Source organism: Neomonachus schauinslandi, chromosome 5 (assembly GCF_002201575.2).
Source record: "Neomonachus schauinslandi chromosome 5, ASM220157v2, whole genome shotgun sequence".
Classification (NCBI taxonomy): domain Eukaryota; kingdom Metazoa; phylum Chordata; class Mammalia; order Carnivora; family Phocidae; genus Neomonachus; species Neomonachus schauinslandi.
This window is the reverse complement of record NC_058407.1, coordinates 161,748,540-161,764,531: the sequence shown is the minus strand read 5'-3', so window position 1 is coordinate 161,764,531 and position 15,992 is coordinate 161,748,540. Positions and strand designations below refer to the sequence as shown.

The following is a 15,992-nucleotide window of genomic DNA, read 5'->3' as shown; positions in this document are numbered from 1 at the left end:
TTAAATATCCATATTCACAGGGTGATGATTAATGGAACAATGTCAATTTGGATTACAGGTCTCTAGTGGCCATATTACAGAGCTTTGTCTTTTATTCTCTTCCATATTTATGTAAACATCTTGCACATAAATAAGCAAAGCACTACTTATCTATTTGAAGGTGGAACTAGTCCAACTGAGTAACTAATCTCAGATGCAGAAAAAGCATTTAAAAGATTCCCAGAGAAAAATTCTAGTTCTTCTTTTGGATTCCTATATAATATGTTCTTCATACCATCATCACAGAAATCACATTCTTATTAAATTAGCTCTTTATATCCTTCTCTTACAAGATACATAGGGTTTTACAAAATTTTGCACTTAGATAGGTATGAAGAAAACTGCAAAGTACAGGATGGAGAGACCTGTGGCTGACCACAATGCAAAGATAAGCCAAAAGTATGCAGCTGCTAAAAATCATAGTGTACAGTTCTGTTCTAATCAAGATTAAGTAATAGAGGATTTACTCTCCCACCTGAAATGCCAAAAATGGGACAAAATATATGAACCAACAGTTTCCAAGACATGAAACATCAGGCAACAAGGGACCGTAAGCTCAGGGAGATGGGAAACACACAAGGTGAGCCCTACCATTACCAGAGCTTACTGCCTTGAAAGTTTCTAGGCCATGCAGCAGGGAGAGGCAATCCAAGAACAGCTCAGTATCCTCTCTAAGTTGAGGACATGGAAGCAAGAGTCCGGGGAGCCCACGTGGCTAGACTTTGCAGAACTGAGTACCAGAGAGTCAAGAGCTACGCAGAGATTAAACTCAAGATCCTGCAAAGGATTTCCAGAAATATCTAGCTGAGTACTGCTTAGTGCACATGTGAGAGAAAAACTCACCAAGATTGAGAAAGAACCATCTGAAAGGCCTAGAGGTATGCCTGGTGCTCAGCTGGCTGGGAACTGTGCCTGTTTGTACCGGTCAGAGGCTTAAGATTCACAAGGCATTGAACAGAATACACAGAAGTGTTTTGCCCCAATAACCAGAAGTAATTAGCCATATAGTGAGTAAGCTCTGGTCTCACTTAACAAGTCATAAAAGCCAGATTAAAAGGCTCAAACTGTTTCCAAGTAACTGCTCTTCATCCTAGACCAAAGCTTAAGAATGTTTATAGGAATACAAAAATATCTAGCACCCAATAAGGTAAAATTAGATCTGGCATCCAATCAAAGATTACCAAGCATGCAACATGACCAATGAGGAAATAATCTAGCAACCAAACTGATCCAGAAATGACACAGATGTTGGAAGTACATTAAAACAGTTGTAACTGTAATTCGTAGGCTCAAAAAGTTAAGTAGAGACATGGAGACTATAAGAAGACCCAAACTCAACTTCTACAGATGAAAACTATAAATGCCCGGATAGAATTAATGGAAGATTAGACATTAGAGAGAAAAAAAATTACTAAATCATACCTGAAGACACAGCAACAGAAGCTACGCAAAAACGAAAGGTAGAACAGAAAAAAGAATTTTAAATAATGAAAAGAACATCAGTGAACTGTAGGTCAGATTCATGTAACTGAAGTCCCCAAGGAAGAGAAGCAGTGACAGAAAAATATTTGAAGAAATAATGGCCAAAATTTGTCCAAATTTGATTAAAACTATAAATCCACAGAACCAGGAAGCTCAACAAGTCCCAAGTAAAAGCAACATGAAGAAAACTACATTGAAACACATTATAACTAAATTGCTCTAAATCAGTAATTAAGAGAAGATCTTAAAGGTAGCCAGGGGGTAAAAACATTACATTCAAACGAACAAATGAAAGATGAGAACACAAGCCTCATCAGAGGCAATGGGAGCAAGTAGACAGTGGAACACCTAGAAAAGAAAAAGAAAAAAAGGTGTCAATAGACAATTCCACATCCATCAAATAATATCCTTCAAAAATGAAGGCAAATTAAAGCCTCTTTCAGATACACAAAAGCTGAAATAATTCATCACCAAAAAACCCACGCTACACGAAATGCCAAACGAAGCCCTTCGGGCAGAATGAAAGGGCTGCCAGAGAGAACACAGATCTACGCAAAGGAATGAAAAGCAGCGAAGTGGTACCTACCTGAGTCAATATGTAAGATTGTTACTAATTATTGAAATCTTTGATAATTGGCTATTCAAGCCAAAATAATAACAGCATAGTGTAGGTTTATAACACTTGGAAAAGTAAAAGGCATAACAATTGCTTAGAGGGAGGCAAGGGGAAAACAGGCGTACTGCTACTGAAGCTGCTTCTCAGTTTATCACCTGAAAGATATACTGTGATATGATACAGAGATATAGTGTAAAACCGCCAACAACCACTGAAGAACAAGACAGTGCTATAAGTAATAAGCCAACAAGGATGTAACACTGAATCATAAAAAAAATAATCTAAAGAAGGCAGAAAACAGGAACAAAGGAAATCAAAGAACACATGAGACAAGTAGAAAACAAATAGCTAGATGAAAGATCTGAACCTATCATAAAATCACTCTAAATAATAAATAGTCTGAATATCCTTATTAAAAAAAAGATTACAGGGGCGCCTGGGTGGCTCAGTTGGTTAAGCGACTGCCTTCGGCTCAGGTCATGATCCTGGAGTCCCGGGATCGAGTCCCGCATCAGGCTCCCTGCTCGGCAGGGAGTCTGCTTCTCCCTCTGACCCTCCCCCCTCTCATGCTCTCTGTCTCTCATTTTCTCTCTCTCAAATAAATAAATAAAATCTTTTAAAAAAAAAATTACATATATATTATATATTATACACACACACAAATATGTACACATAACCTGAATATTCCTGTCTGTCCCCTCTAATAGGCTGGTTCCTTGAAGGAGATACTGCATCTTGTGTTTCTCTGCATTGCCAGACGTATCACATAAAAGGTTCTCAATAAATACAGAAAGACGGGAGTGAGGGAAGGAAGTCAGTCTACTGACTCCCAACTGACCACTCTTTCTTCTACAGGAAATCAATACTATTATTTGATCTCAACTTACAGCCTCCTTAGTAAGTGATGACCATAGAACCCCAGATATACTTCTACATAAAACACTTCTAATTGATCCAGCCTCATATCAACATGAGCTTTTTTTCTGCATTTAGTAATTTCCCCTTAATAAACAATGACTCATAAAGAAGCCCGCGATGCCATTTCCCATCTGCATACCTGAGCCACACTGATGCTAACATCCCAATAAACCAAGCAGACGGGAAATGCGCTGGCCCAGCAGCCAACACACACGTGATCCATGGGAACAAGAGGGGGGCCCCCTGGACAGCGACACAGTGACAAAGAGACACAGCTGCTGGGCTAACCCCAGAAGGACCTCCTAAACCTTCTTTCCTCTCGGCAGTCCCTATCTTAGGCTTCCTCATTTAGGTATAAATTAGAAGGCTTAAGAGGGTAGTTAGAGCGCCCATTTTTAATTGCACCTCGTTAATAGCCTTTTTGATTTCGACTTGGTTAGATTTTAGTTCTTTTATTTCTCCTGAGCGCTGTGAAGTGTGCAAGACTGTTGAATCACAGATCTGTACCTCTGAAGCAAGTAATACATTATATGTTAAAATAAAAAGAAAAAGAAAAAGAAGATAGCAGGAGGGGAAGAAGGAAGGGGGACAATCGGAGGGGGAGATGAACCATGAGAGACTATGGACTCTGAAAAACAAACTGAGGGTTCTAGAGGGGAGGAGGGTGGGGGGATGGGTTAGCCTGGTGATGGGTATTAAAGAGGGCACGTTCTGCATGGAGCACTGGGTGTTATATGCAAACAATGAATCATGGAACAGTACATCAAAAACTAATGACATAATGTATGGTGATTAACATAACATAATAAAAATTTTTTAAATAAACAAAAAAATAAAAAGAGGGTAGTACTGTGACCGCACTTCCTGAGGACAGCACCTTGTTTGGTGAGGGCTTCTCGGAGAGCAGGGGTTATCATAGCTCTTCTTTCACTGGCTTCATTCTTCACGGTGTTCCTGACCAGACCACTTTTCTCCTCCTGTTGCTCCTTTTCTCTCTGTATGACAATTAAAAGAACAAAAGTCAGACCTGGCAATGTGCGCTGAGAGTAACAGCACACCACTCACGAACACAGAGCGTGGATGACAGGGCTCATCGCGAACCCTGGCCCATAACCCAGGCTCCTCCAAAGTGATTATGTTCCCAGTCAGACAATGATCGAAGAACTGCCAGTCTCATTTTTCTTTTTTCTTTCCAAAAAAGTAACTACATACTCAAACACATACACCCACAAAATGTAAATCAACAATCCACTTATCTGGATGTCAATTATTTTTAGCAATCCGAGTACAGACAGCTGCCGAAATTCATCAAGTTATTTCTCTGAATTTCAATCTCCTCACCTGAAAAAGGAAGAAAGTAGCATCTGGGGAGCAGGGATGTGTTAAGATTAAAAGAAATAAATCACCAGGCACTATGCCTGATATATAACAGAGTTCAATAAAATGTAAGACTGCTGGTAATTATATCTGCAAACCCCCAAAACAAATCAAAATAGTGCTCTGAGCTGCTCAGCCATTTGCTCGGAGACCAAATTACTCCTCCACCTGCCGCCCTGATGGCTCCTTCTAGAAGATCCTGTGGGGAAAATGTGTCTTCAGTGAAAAAAAGAAATCTGAAGGATAATGTAAGACTGATTGTGTTTCCTTTTGACTCTGGCCCCTAGAAAATTCAGCAGCACACTGATGACTGTGTAAAGCCTCATATCATGCTTGTCTTGGATTCCCTGTAAGTGACTTCATATTGCATGATGATCTTCACCCTTTACACTCATTTCTTCCTCTTTTTAAATCTTACCACATATATATTTTTTTAAGTTATCTCAATGTCTTTTTGCAAGGTGATAGAATGCTAATCAATTAATTCCAAGGCAACACACAATGTCTGTGTTACACTTTAGAGGAAACACTCGCCAGATCTGACTAAGAGCTGCAGAAATTCAACATAATTCACCTTGGCAGCAGCCCCACCACCAAGCCCATTTTCAGTGCCCAGTCCCTAGTGAATCAGTAAGCAAACTTACAGTAATATCCTTTCTACCTAAAAGAGAAAACATCTCACAGATCACAGGATGACTGAAATCTGCAGCCAACTAATACAGAAGGGAGGATGGTCTGTGTTTGAAGCTGGACAGCAGGTGACAGGGATTCACTGTATCATTCGGTCTACTTTTGTGAACATTCAAAGTTCTCTATACAAAAAATGTAAAACAGATTATAAATTTTTTAGAAAGAAACAGAAAGATAAGCCAAAGAAACTTGGAGGTAACTTCTCTACCTTCTCTGTTTCTTCAACGACTTGCTCCAAAATTGGAAGTCAGTGAAAAAGTATTTTAGAGACTCAAAGGTATCAAATGAGAAACAATAAACCCACAGTTAGTTGTATCTGTCTTAAAGTCAGCATTCCTAATTACTAAATATAATCCAAATGCAAAGCTAATGAACAATTTTGCTTCTGTTAATACAGTTCTCAACTACACATTTTCAGATAGAGGTGAAAAAATTTATAAACAAACATCAATGATGTGTTCTCATCCATTATAAAAGTAATCAGTTTAATGCTGGGTATTTTATTTAAAAAATTTAAAAGTTTCAGTTACTCTTTTAAAATATTTAAAAACAGGGGCACCTGGGTGGCTCACTCATTAGGCGTCTGCCTTCAGCTCAGGTCATGATCCCAGGGTTGCAGGATCAAGTCCTGCACTGGGCTCAGCACTGATGGAGGAACCTGCTTGGGATTCTCTCTCCCTCTCCTTCTGCCCCTCCCCGCTCTGCTCTCGTGCTCTCTCTTGCTCTCTCTCTTTCTAAAAATAAAAATAAAAATATAATCTTTAAAAATAAAAGAATCCTTTGGCTTTTTTTAAGTCTATTTCAAATCTAAAAGCAAAGATGTGAGCTTAAATAGGAAGTCTGTGGTGGAGCAAGATGAATTGACCTTGACCTCGACAGCGTTAAAATGTCTCTGGGGTGGGTCGCCTGGGTGGCTCAGTCGTTAAGCGTCTGCCTTCGGCTCAGGTCATGATCCCAGGGTCCTGGGATCGAGCCCCGCATCGGTCTCCCTGCTCCGTGGGAAGCCTGCTTCTCTCTCTACCAGTCCCTCTGCTTGTGTTCCCTCTCTCGCTATGTCTCTCTCTGTCAAATAAATAAATCTTTAAAAAAGTAAAATAAATGTTTCTGGGGTAATTCCACAACAAGTTCCTAGAACTCCCTACTATTCATGCAAGAATGGCCAGGAGGTAGCAATATCTGTTCTCAAAAACCTCTGTCACCACAAAACATCACCAGCTTATCTGCTTACCCCAAAGGCCACATAAATCCAAAATTGGACTCAGAGCTCCAGAGACACCCTCTTGTGGTTAAAAAACAAACTCTGAGCCCTATGAAATGAATACTCCTAAAAAGGATGGTCATGGAACATCATCCATGTCCCATTACTAGAGAAGTTATCTATGATAAAATAGGAGTGTAGCTACTCCATTTCAACCATGTAGATACAAAATTTACATGGGAAAGCGATCAGAGGCCATGATGAAAGGTCTTGAGCATTCAGGACAAACATTTATCCTTCTTTGTTTCTATGGCAGTTTAGTCCCCCACTTTCAATATGCAGCAGTTACTTTATTTCTGAAAAGAAAGGCAATGGTTCATAACACTCCCCAAGGAAGTGCAAAGCACCACTCAAACTCTAATTCTAATCTCCTGGGTGCACACATTGTTCACAGTTTGCCCAGAATACAATAATATAACAAACATACATGTATAGCTGTTACACAACCTAACCGAAATATGTGAAAATTCCACAACTGGTCAACCTCGATTCCTCCCTCCCCCGTACGCCCCATTAGACAATGAGTGACCAAGTTCTAAAGCTTGAATTCCCACAGATTGGCTCACTCCATCCACAATGCCCTGGTTTCTCTGAAGGACAGGACAACTGCAAAAGCTAGCCCAACTATCTCCTGGTCTCCAACCTGTAACTCCATCGCTTCCCAACTCCCAAAACCATCACACCTGCCCTGAAAGAAAATGCACGTCCTCTCCAAGCTGCTGCTTCCCGACTTGCAAAAAGGAAAGCTGATTATAAGCTAACTTCCTAGGCATTTAGGAGAATGACTATAAATAAGTGAAAAGTCCTTTAAAAATAGACGATATTAATCTCACATAATCATGGGAGCAAAAGTGGTGCTAATTTTCTTTTAAAAAGAAGATATTAAACAATATCACCTAATTCATTTTCATACCATCATCCCAGAAACCACAGTACCATCCCAATTATCACCTAGGGAATAAACAAGGCCAAAAAGAAGTCATCCGTTAAAGATTTGAAGGTAAAATTCCACCTAGCCAGGTGCCAAACAGGTGTTTTGCCACGAACAAGCTTTTCATTACCAAAGCATACAGACATTTCTTCTGGGAAAAAGAATCCTTCTGATTGTTTAAATCTGTTTATTTTGTTGATCCTTAGTTTACCACCCAGTGATTCCCTTCCTTATCAAGTCATGCAGAAAACAGTCGCCAGGTTCTCTAGAGAGGTTATTTTTCTATACCTTGCTTGCCTAAGCCCAGAGCCTTGCTGGCACATGGTGGGCATTCAGTAAATGCCTGGCCGAATAAATAAATGCCTCAAAACTTCCAGACAGCTATTCCTAGCTCTAGAAAAGCAGATTTCACTTCTCTCGGTAACTGATTCTATATCTGGCAACTTTCAATATTAAAAACTCTCCTTCAGGTACTGAAACTAAATCTCCTTCTGCTATAATTTAACTCCCTTTCTTCAGGTTCCTATTTCTCTAAGAAAGGAACCCACCTATATACCACTTACTTGTCACAGCTCCGTTTTTAAATGACAAGGTTTCAATGGGACTCAGAGTTTTTCTGTTCACTAGGTTTTAAGGATGCTTTCTGGACTTTCTGAAAAGCACTTTGACCAGATGTGTCAAATGGTTTTCCTCTGACCCAGTGATTCTATTTTGGATAACCTGACTTAAGAAAATAATTCCAGGGACGCTTGGGTGGCTCAGTCGATTAAGCGCCTGCCTTCGGCTCTGGGCATGATCCCAGGGTCTGGGATCAAGTCCTGCATCCGGCTCCTTGCTCAGCAGGGAGCTTGCTTCTCCCTCTCCCTCTGCTGCTCCCCCTGCTTGTGCTATCTTTCTCTCCCTGACAAAACAAATAAAATCTTTAAAAAAAAAAAAAAAAAAGAATTCCAGAACTCACTGTAATAGCGCTCCTGGCTACACAGGCCAGGGGTAAGACAGGCTGGTTTAAAGGCAGTGTCTTGGGGTTGAAGGGATGTGTCACCGGTTTCTGGGTGAATTAAATACCTAAAGCCTTAAAAAATAATAATGAAAGAACAGCTTCATGTTATTCCACTGCAGTACTATGCAACTTTATAATCAGAACTGGACACACTGAGATCCCTTCATAAACTGAAATGCTTCTCTGGTGAGTAATTACCAAGCATTCACCATTTATTTCCAAAACTAATGATACTGATATCACTGTCTGCTAAACTGGAACATGCTGTGGGGAGTATTTAACAACATTTATTTACTGCAGAAAAAAAAAAAAAAAAGGAACATTCTGCTCTACATTTATAAATCACAACCATAAGAAAAACAAAAAATAAACAACCTAAGAACTGTCAGGCTCTGGCTGACTCCTTGTGGCCTACCCAAACTCTTCAGATTCTCTTCTAAAAACCATTTCTCCCCTGGAGGGTGAAACAAAGAGATGAGTCTAGGCTTGACCCCACCACCTACCAGCCTGCCAGACATCTGACTTTGGACAAATTGCTTTACTTCTCTAAACCTGCTTCCTACCCTGTAAAATGGTAAAACGGAGACAATAATAGTATGGATATCAGGGTCAATGTGAGGACTGAATGAGATAATCCAATGTGTACTTTGATTTCTCCTAATATCCGGTATCTGTACTGGAATTACCCTCTTTCCCCATACCCCTAACCCATCCGTCCTATTCGATCAAATCACATTGCTTCCCAATGCCTGTAGGTTAAAGGTCACACCCCCATGACAGAGAATGAAAAGGCCTCCAGTATCTTGCCCCTGCCTTCCTTCTCTACTTCACTCCACACCTCCCCACCCCCACTTGAAACTCCAGATATACCAAACTGTTTAACAGTTCCCCAAACATGCCATGTTCCCAGACACGCCACCCCTCTGCTTCTGCATCTGTCTTCTTAACCTTCCAACATTTCACATGTTGGCTCTCCTGTTCGAATTCTCTTCAGCCCTAGAATCACTATCTTGGATCTTGCTACAGAAGAAGGGAGACAGAACACCATGGTGATATACCAGTCGGACCAAACTCATCCTGTTTGAAGACATCTTCTTATACGATAATAGTTCATAGTTACCAAGTACACACTACATGGCAGGCAACAAAATAATGTGCGTACGTGAATGAACTTTATCTTCACAACAACTTTATAAGCAGTTGTTTTTATTATCTCTCACTTTAGAGATGACAAAACAAAAGGACAGAGATAAAATAACTTGCCAACAGACGCACAGACTGAGACAGTATGACTCCATGAAAATCGGGGAGCATTACTCAAAAGGAGGTCATACAACAGGAGTACTCTGGCCCAACACTCTCAAGTACTAGCGCCTCCTCTGCTGTAACAACTCAGGCAACTTAGTGCAGCGCCTGACAAGAATCAGGCAGAACTAGTACTTCGGGAGTATGTATGAACGGACGCCAAAGAAAATGCAAAAAAAAATACATGAAAAAGAAAAGCCAGGCAGTAGTACCATCCATCGCTGAGTTTAGTATGTTACGTCCAATATAAAGTGAAAATACAAGACATACTTGGAAACAGTGCCATAAGCTAAAATAAAGAAAAAAAACTGGTGGCTTATTTTCATGTCATTCTGAATTGGAAAAATATTTATTTTTGCCCCAAATCTAATGATTTCATGAGAAACTTCTCATGAGAAATCTAAAATATCATAAATCAACTGCTTAAAGTTTGTAAAATCCAAAATCATTTCAAAAAATAATTTACAGAGCTGTCCAAAATTTTCATTTGTTCTCTCCGGTGCCCTCTAATGGACAGAAGATGAAACGCAAAGAAAAAACGAACCCACAAATTATTCCAACCATACACTCGGAATTTGCTGAAATTAGATCTTAAGTGTTCTCAATACATACACACACACACACACACACACACACACACACGAGGTAACTATGTGAGGTGATGGATTTGTTAACTTGACTGTGATCATCATTTCACAATGTATACATATCATCACATAACATACCTTAAAAAAATCAGTGTACAACGTAAACATATACAATTTTTATTTATCAATCATACCTCAATAAAGCTGGAGAAAAAATTATTCCAAACTCTTCACTCACTACAAATAAAGTTTAAATATCTCCTCTTAACCTTATGGAAAAACCCAGAAATCTATCTAAATCAGGTATCTACCCGTGCACTGAAATCTATCCTGTTTTAAGCCAGTTTCGCCACTGAAAAATTACTCAGATTCTTCATTAAGAGTCATAAAATTAGGACGCCTGGGTGGCTCAGTCGTTAAGCATCTGCCTTCGGCTCAGGTCATGATCCCAGGGTCCTGGGATCGAGTCCCACATCGGGCTCCCTGCTCTGCGGGAAGCCTGCTTCTCCCTCTCCCACTCCCCCTGCTTGTGTTCCTGCTCTCGCCGTGTCTCTGTCAAAAAAATAAATAAAATCTTTAAAAAAAAAAAAAAAAAAGAGTCATAAAATTATACATTTGCTTCGACCCAGTGTACCAATGTGGGGAAAATATAACCTAAGATAACATTAATACATTCTTTAAAGTAAAAAAGGTCTCAGACCAGTGCTAATTGTAACAGCAGAAAACCTGAAACAGACTGGCCGGCCAGCTGTAGGAAAATGTAAGAAGTTTAAAATGTCTGAGCAAACTTACTTCCCATTTTGACATGTGTCAGGTTGAGATTATGAGGCATCGTCAGGTACCTGTTCTCATCTGACTCACACCTGTGAGGAAGGCAGAGGGCGCGGCCCCTGTTCCTCAGACAAGGGGATTAAGGCTGGGGAGGGTTAAACTGTGCCCTCAGATCACTGAGTTACACACTGGCTGGGCCAAACCCTGAACCCACATTCCACACACTTGTCATTCTTAACAGCTCCTCTGCCAGGGCTTCTGAAATACAAAGCTACTAAAAATGACAGAAACAACACATGCACGTATTTAAAAATAAGTAACAAAAATGCTGCAACAACAGGAAAGATGGACAGCAATTTTAAATCGAGAAAATAATTTTAGATATTCTAACTTAGAGTTCTACACTCAACCAAGAATTTTTTTGGTTATAAACTTTACAAAAGAAGCCAAATGACCCAATATAAAAACGGATACAGGACAGCATGTAGTAAAAAATTTGGCCTTGCCTGAAGGGAAGTCTGGCCTTTGCCCCCAGTTCCTGGAAAGTAACGTCTAAACTCTTGGAATTTCTTGAATGAAAGCAGTGTCTGCTATTCATGGTGGGCCCCTCAGACCGCACTAGACTGGAAGGGGTGGGGTGCAGGAGACAGAGTTCAATCACATGGGCAGTCCATCAGTCATGGCTACATATTGAAGCCCCAATATAAACTGGACAATGAAGCTCAGATAAGCCTCCCGGGTTGGCAATACCCACGTTTACCATCACATATCAATGCTGAGAGGGCAACACATCCTGAGGAGAATGAATGAATGCCTCCTAGACTCTGTTCTACGCATCTCTTCCTTTGGCCAATTTTCTGTACCCTTTCCCAGCAACAAACCACAACCATGAGGATAACAGCTTTCAGGGAGTTCTGTGAGTCTTTCCAGCAAATTATCAAACATGAGGATGGTTTTCAGGAGCCCCCTCCCCCAAAACTTGCAATTGGTGTCAGAATCGAAAGTAGTCATGGGGACTATGCCCTCAGACCTTGTAGTTTATCTAATACCAGGTGGACAGAAAGAGATGGTTCACAGGAAAAGAAAACATGTTCAATCTGACTCAAAATGAAAGAAATACAAATTAAAATCAGGTTATTATTTTTCACCTGTCAGGCTGGCAAGTTAACTTAAGAGACTGATAATACCAGAGGGTTGGCAAAGATATAGAGAAATCTCATCTCTCTCCTATAATAAATAAAAATGACTTCAATTTTTTATAGGGCAATTTGGAAATATCTATCAAAACTACAAAATCCCCTTTGATCCAGAAATTTCAATTTTATGAACTTATTCTTGAGATAAATTTATACCAGCTGCAAAAAATATAAGAGCAAGAGTATTCAAACACCTAAACGTTAATCAACAGGAGCCAACTACATTATGGGACACAGTCCCGGACCACTACACAAACATTAAAATGAAGTGGGGAGAGCTCTCTGACAGCACTGGAAAGCTGTCATGTTAGAGGAAAAAGAACAGTCTGTAGACCCGGGAGTACAAAAAGATCCCATCTGTGTAGCCAGAGACACAAAGTCAGACCAAAATGCAGGTGTGTTTGTAAAGGCAGTAAAACACTTGGAAGAATACTGCCCAACTGTAAACTGTGGCTTCCTATGAAAAGGAGATTTGGGAAGAATAGACAGGGAGCCGTATTCTTTGGATTTTTTAAACACATGTAAACAGGGTATTAAATGCAACTCCAGAAGAAGGGGCAGACCAAGTTACATATTTTCAAAGGGACTATCTGAGAACCAGCCAACTTTGGATGGAGTAACTGGGTGATGGGCACTTGATGTAATGAGCACTGGGTGTTATATGTGACTGATAATCACTAAGTTCTACCCCTGAAACTAACAATACACTATATGTTAACTAAATAGAATTTAAATTAAAAAAAAAATTTTTAGGGGCGCGTGGGTGGCTCAGTCGTTGGGTGTCTGCCTTCGGCTCAGGTCATGATCCCAGGATCCTGGGATCGAGCCCCGCATTGGGCTCCCTGCTCAGCGGGAAGCCTGCTTCTCCCTCTCCCACTCCCCCTGCTTGTGTTCCCTCTCTCACTGTCTCTGTCAAATAAATAAATAAAATCTTAAAAAAAAAAAATTTTTTTTAAATGCCTCCCTCACATCCAGGATGTGAAAGGGTAGAGCACATGGAGGTAAGGACAGAGGATTTTTGAAAACTTCTTTGGAGAATGTTGGTAAGATATTTTGAGATCCACAAAATGGAGAGAGGCTGGGGGGTAGGTGCCTACCTCTCACCTCCAGTCCCAGGAGAGAGGCTCCAACGGGGCCCCTCAAAGAAGCTGCTGTGTAACCCCTGCACTCAGAGGGCATCACTAATCAGTGCAGGACTCCTGCCCAGGAAATCCAGACACCGAAGGACTGACTAGTTTCCTCAGCAAGCGAGCACTGCCGCTGGGTAGGAATCAGCCTGTCCTCCCAGAATAAAGAACTCAGGAGTGTTCCCGTGGGAGCGGAGAGGGGTGCAGGTGAAGGGAGGTCTTAGATGCAGACCAACTGGGAACTAGAGAGAACAGATGGCAGAACTCAAAGAGACAAAGGCAGAGCCATGGGGCTCAGAGGAAGGAGTATACCACCATCAGAGTACACCTGGTCAGTGCAAGGAACCAGGTCAGGAGACGCCATGGACAATGTCTCCAAAGAAGCAATGACAGGGCTGCCTGGAAGAAGAGTCAACTTTAAACCCAACGAGGGGAGAGAGCAGCGAGGCATGTTATGCCAGTGCCACGTAAGAACTTTCTACGTCTCTCTCTCCTGCCTCTCCATCCATTCCCCAGGCCCTAAGCAGATCCAAAACAGCAGCTAGCGGAACAGACCAGAAAGTAGACAAGAGGGGAGGAATTTCACCTTTGAATTAAATTAGAAACTCTGACTGAGTTTCTTTAGTATGACTTAGCACTTATCACATAGGATTGGGCATTCTACCACCAAATTAGGACTTTGTGTCTTAAAGTGCCTGTAACCAAAAATGACCAGAAAAGTCATGGAGTCTGCCAGTTCTCCCCTTCTGTGCAGGCTGAAAGGGACAGTAAAACTCAAAATAGGACATCCTTTATGATAACTTCCCAAAAGTTAAGCTATACCAGTTTATACTTTTAAAAGACTTTTCTGGGAGAAAAAAAAAAAAAAGACTTTTCTGTAAGTTGTTTTTTTTTTTCCTTAAGAGAGGGAGAGAAGAGGGGGAAGAGGGAGAGAGAAAATCTTAAGCAGGCTCCACGCTGGGCTCGAGGCTCAATCTCACAACCCTGAGATCATGACCTAAGCAAAATCAAGAGGCAGATACGTAACCTCCTGAGCCACCCAGGCACCCCTTTCTGTAAGGTTTTTAAATGAGGTTGCAAAGACTACCTGAGAATATGATAAAGATTTTTTAGGGGCGCCTGGATGGCTCAGTCAGTTAAGTGTCTACCTTCAGCTCAGGTCATGATCCCAGGGTCCTGGGATTGAGCCTCCCTGCTCAGTGAGGTGTCTGCTTCTCCCTCTCACTCTGACCCTCCCCCACTCGAGCTCTCTCTCCTTCTCTCTGCCTTTCAAATAAATTAATAAAATCTTTAAAAATATATATTTTTATAATAGAGGTTTAGGTGCATATGAAACAAAATTAAAATAAACATTCCAAAGACTAATGATTTTTCTGGGGAGACAGAATTATTGGTAGATTTTTGCCCTTTCTCTATTTCCTAAATATATTATTATAGGTACGTTAATTTGTAGTGAAAAAAGTTTAGGCAAAATTAAACGTTAAATTTGTTTCCTTCAATTACCATTTGTTATAGTATGGGACCACCCTGCATAAAATCATAAAACCACCCTCCTCATGTTTTATGGATGAAATAAGCTCTTAAGACCTTATATAATTCAAAACTGGTCCTATCAGAAAATGGGAGATATCCTCATATGGCAATATCATAAATAGTTTATTATTCAGTTGATACTAGGTTTTTCTTGTTTTGTTTTGGGAGCATGGGGAGAAAGCAGTTCCTCCCATATTTTCTATTTCAAATCCTCAGAAAAGCTGAAAGGTACAATGAAGACCCACAGTCTCTCTACCTAGATGCACCACTCTTGCTTGATCATTACCTATCTATCAATCCGTGTACACACCCCACACACACACCTATAAAATACACGTGTGTGTGTGAAGGAACCACTTGCATGTGGTAGACACAGTGACACTTCACCCTTAAACTGCAGAATTCATCTCCTAAAAAGGCAAGACAGAACTGTAGAACTACAATACCATTATTACAACAAAGGAAATTAACGAAGATCCAGTATTATCTACTAAAAAATCCATTTCAAATACCCTCAAGTGTCCAATGGCCTTTTCTCTTCAAGATCAAAAATTATACAATGCATTTGATTATGTTTCATTAGTCTTTTTAAACCTTAGAACTGTCCCCCTCCATGTCTTGTTATTGTTTATGATGCTGACTCTTTTTATTTATTTTTGGGGGCACCTGGGTGGCTCAGTCTGTTAAGCGCCTGTCATGATCTCAGGGTCCTGGGATCAAGCCCTGCATCAGGCTCCCTGCTCAGCGGGGAGCCTGCTTCTCCCTCTCCCTCTGCCACTCCCCCTGCTTGTTCTCCTTCTGTCAAATAAATAAATAAAATCTCTTAAAATACATATTTATTTATTTTCATTAATTTTTTTTTTTTTTTTTTAATTTTAAGTAGGCTCCACACCCAACATGGGGCTTCAACTCATGACGCTGGGATTAAGAGTCGCATGCTCTACAAACTGAGCCAGCCGGCTGCCCCAGACATTGACTCTTTTTATTTATTTTTTTTTTAAGATTTTTATTTATTTGAGAGAGAGAGAAAGAGAGAGAGCATATGAGAGGGGGCAGGGTCAGAGGGAGAAGCAGACTCCCTGCCGAGCAGGGAGCCTGATGCGGGACTCGATCCAGGGACTCCAGGATCATGACCTGAGCCGAAGGCAGTCGCTTAACCAAC

At 40.7% G+C, this 15,992-nt stretch overlaps 1 protein-coding gene across 2 annotated transcripts in view; it reads right to left on the bottom strand.

The window, feature by feature from the left end:
- The window catches only part of LOC110589767 (S-adenosyl-L-methionine-dependent tRNA 4-demethylwyosine synthase TYW1), a 202,148-nt gene that overhangs the window by 164,184 nt on the left and 21,972 nt on the right, over positions 1–15,992 (bottom strand). For both annotated transcript variants that reach the window (XM_021700370.1, XM_044915126.1), the window contains exon 8: positions 3,933–4,050. In XM_021700370.1, the coding sequence (XP_021556045.1) occupies positions 3,933–4,050 (118 nt within the window). The remainder of the gene's footprint in view (positions 1–3,932; positions 4,051–15,992) is intronic.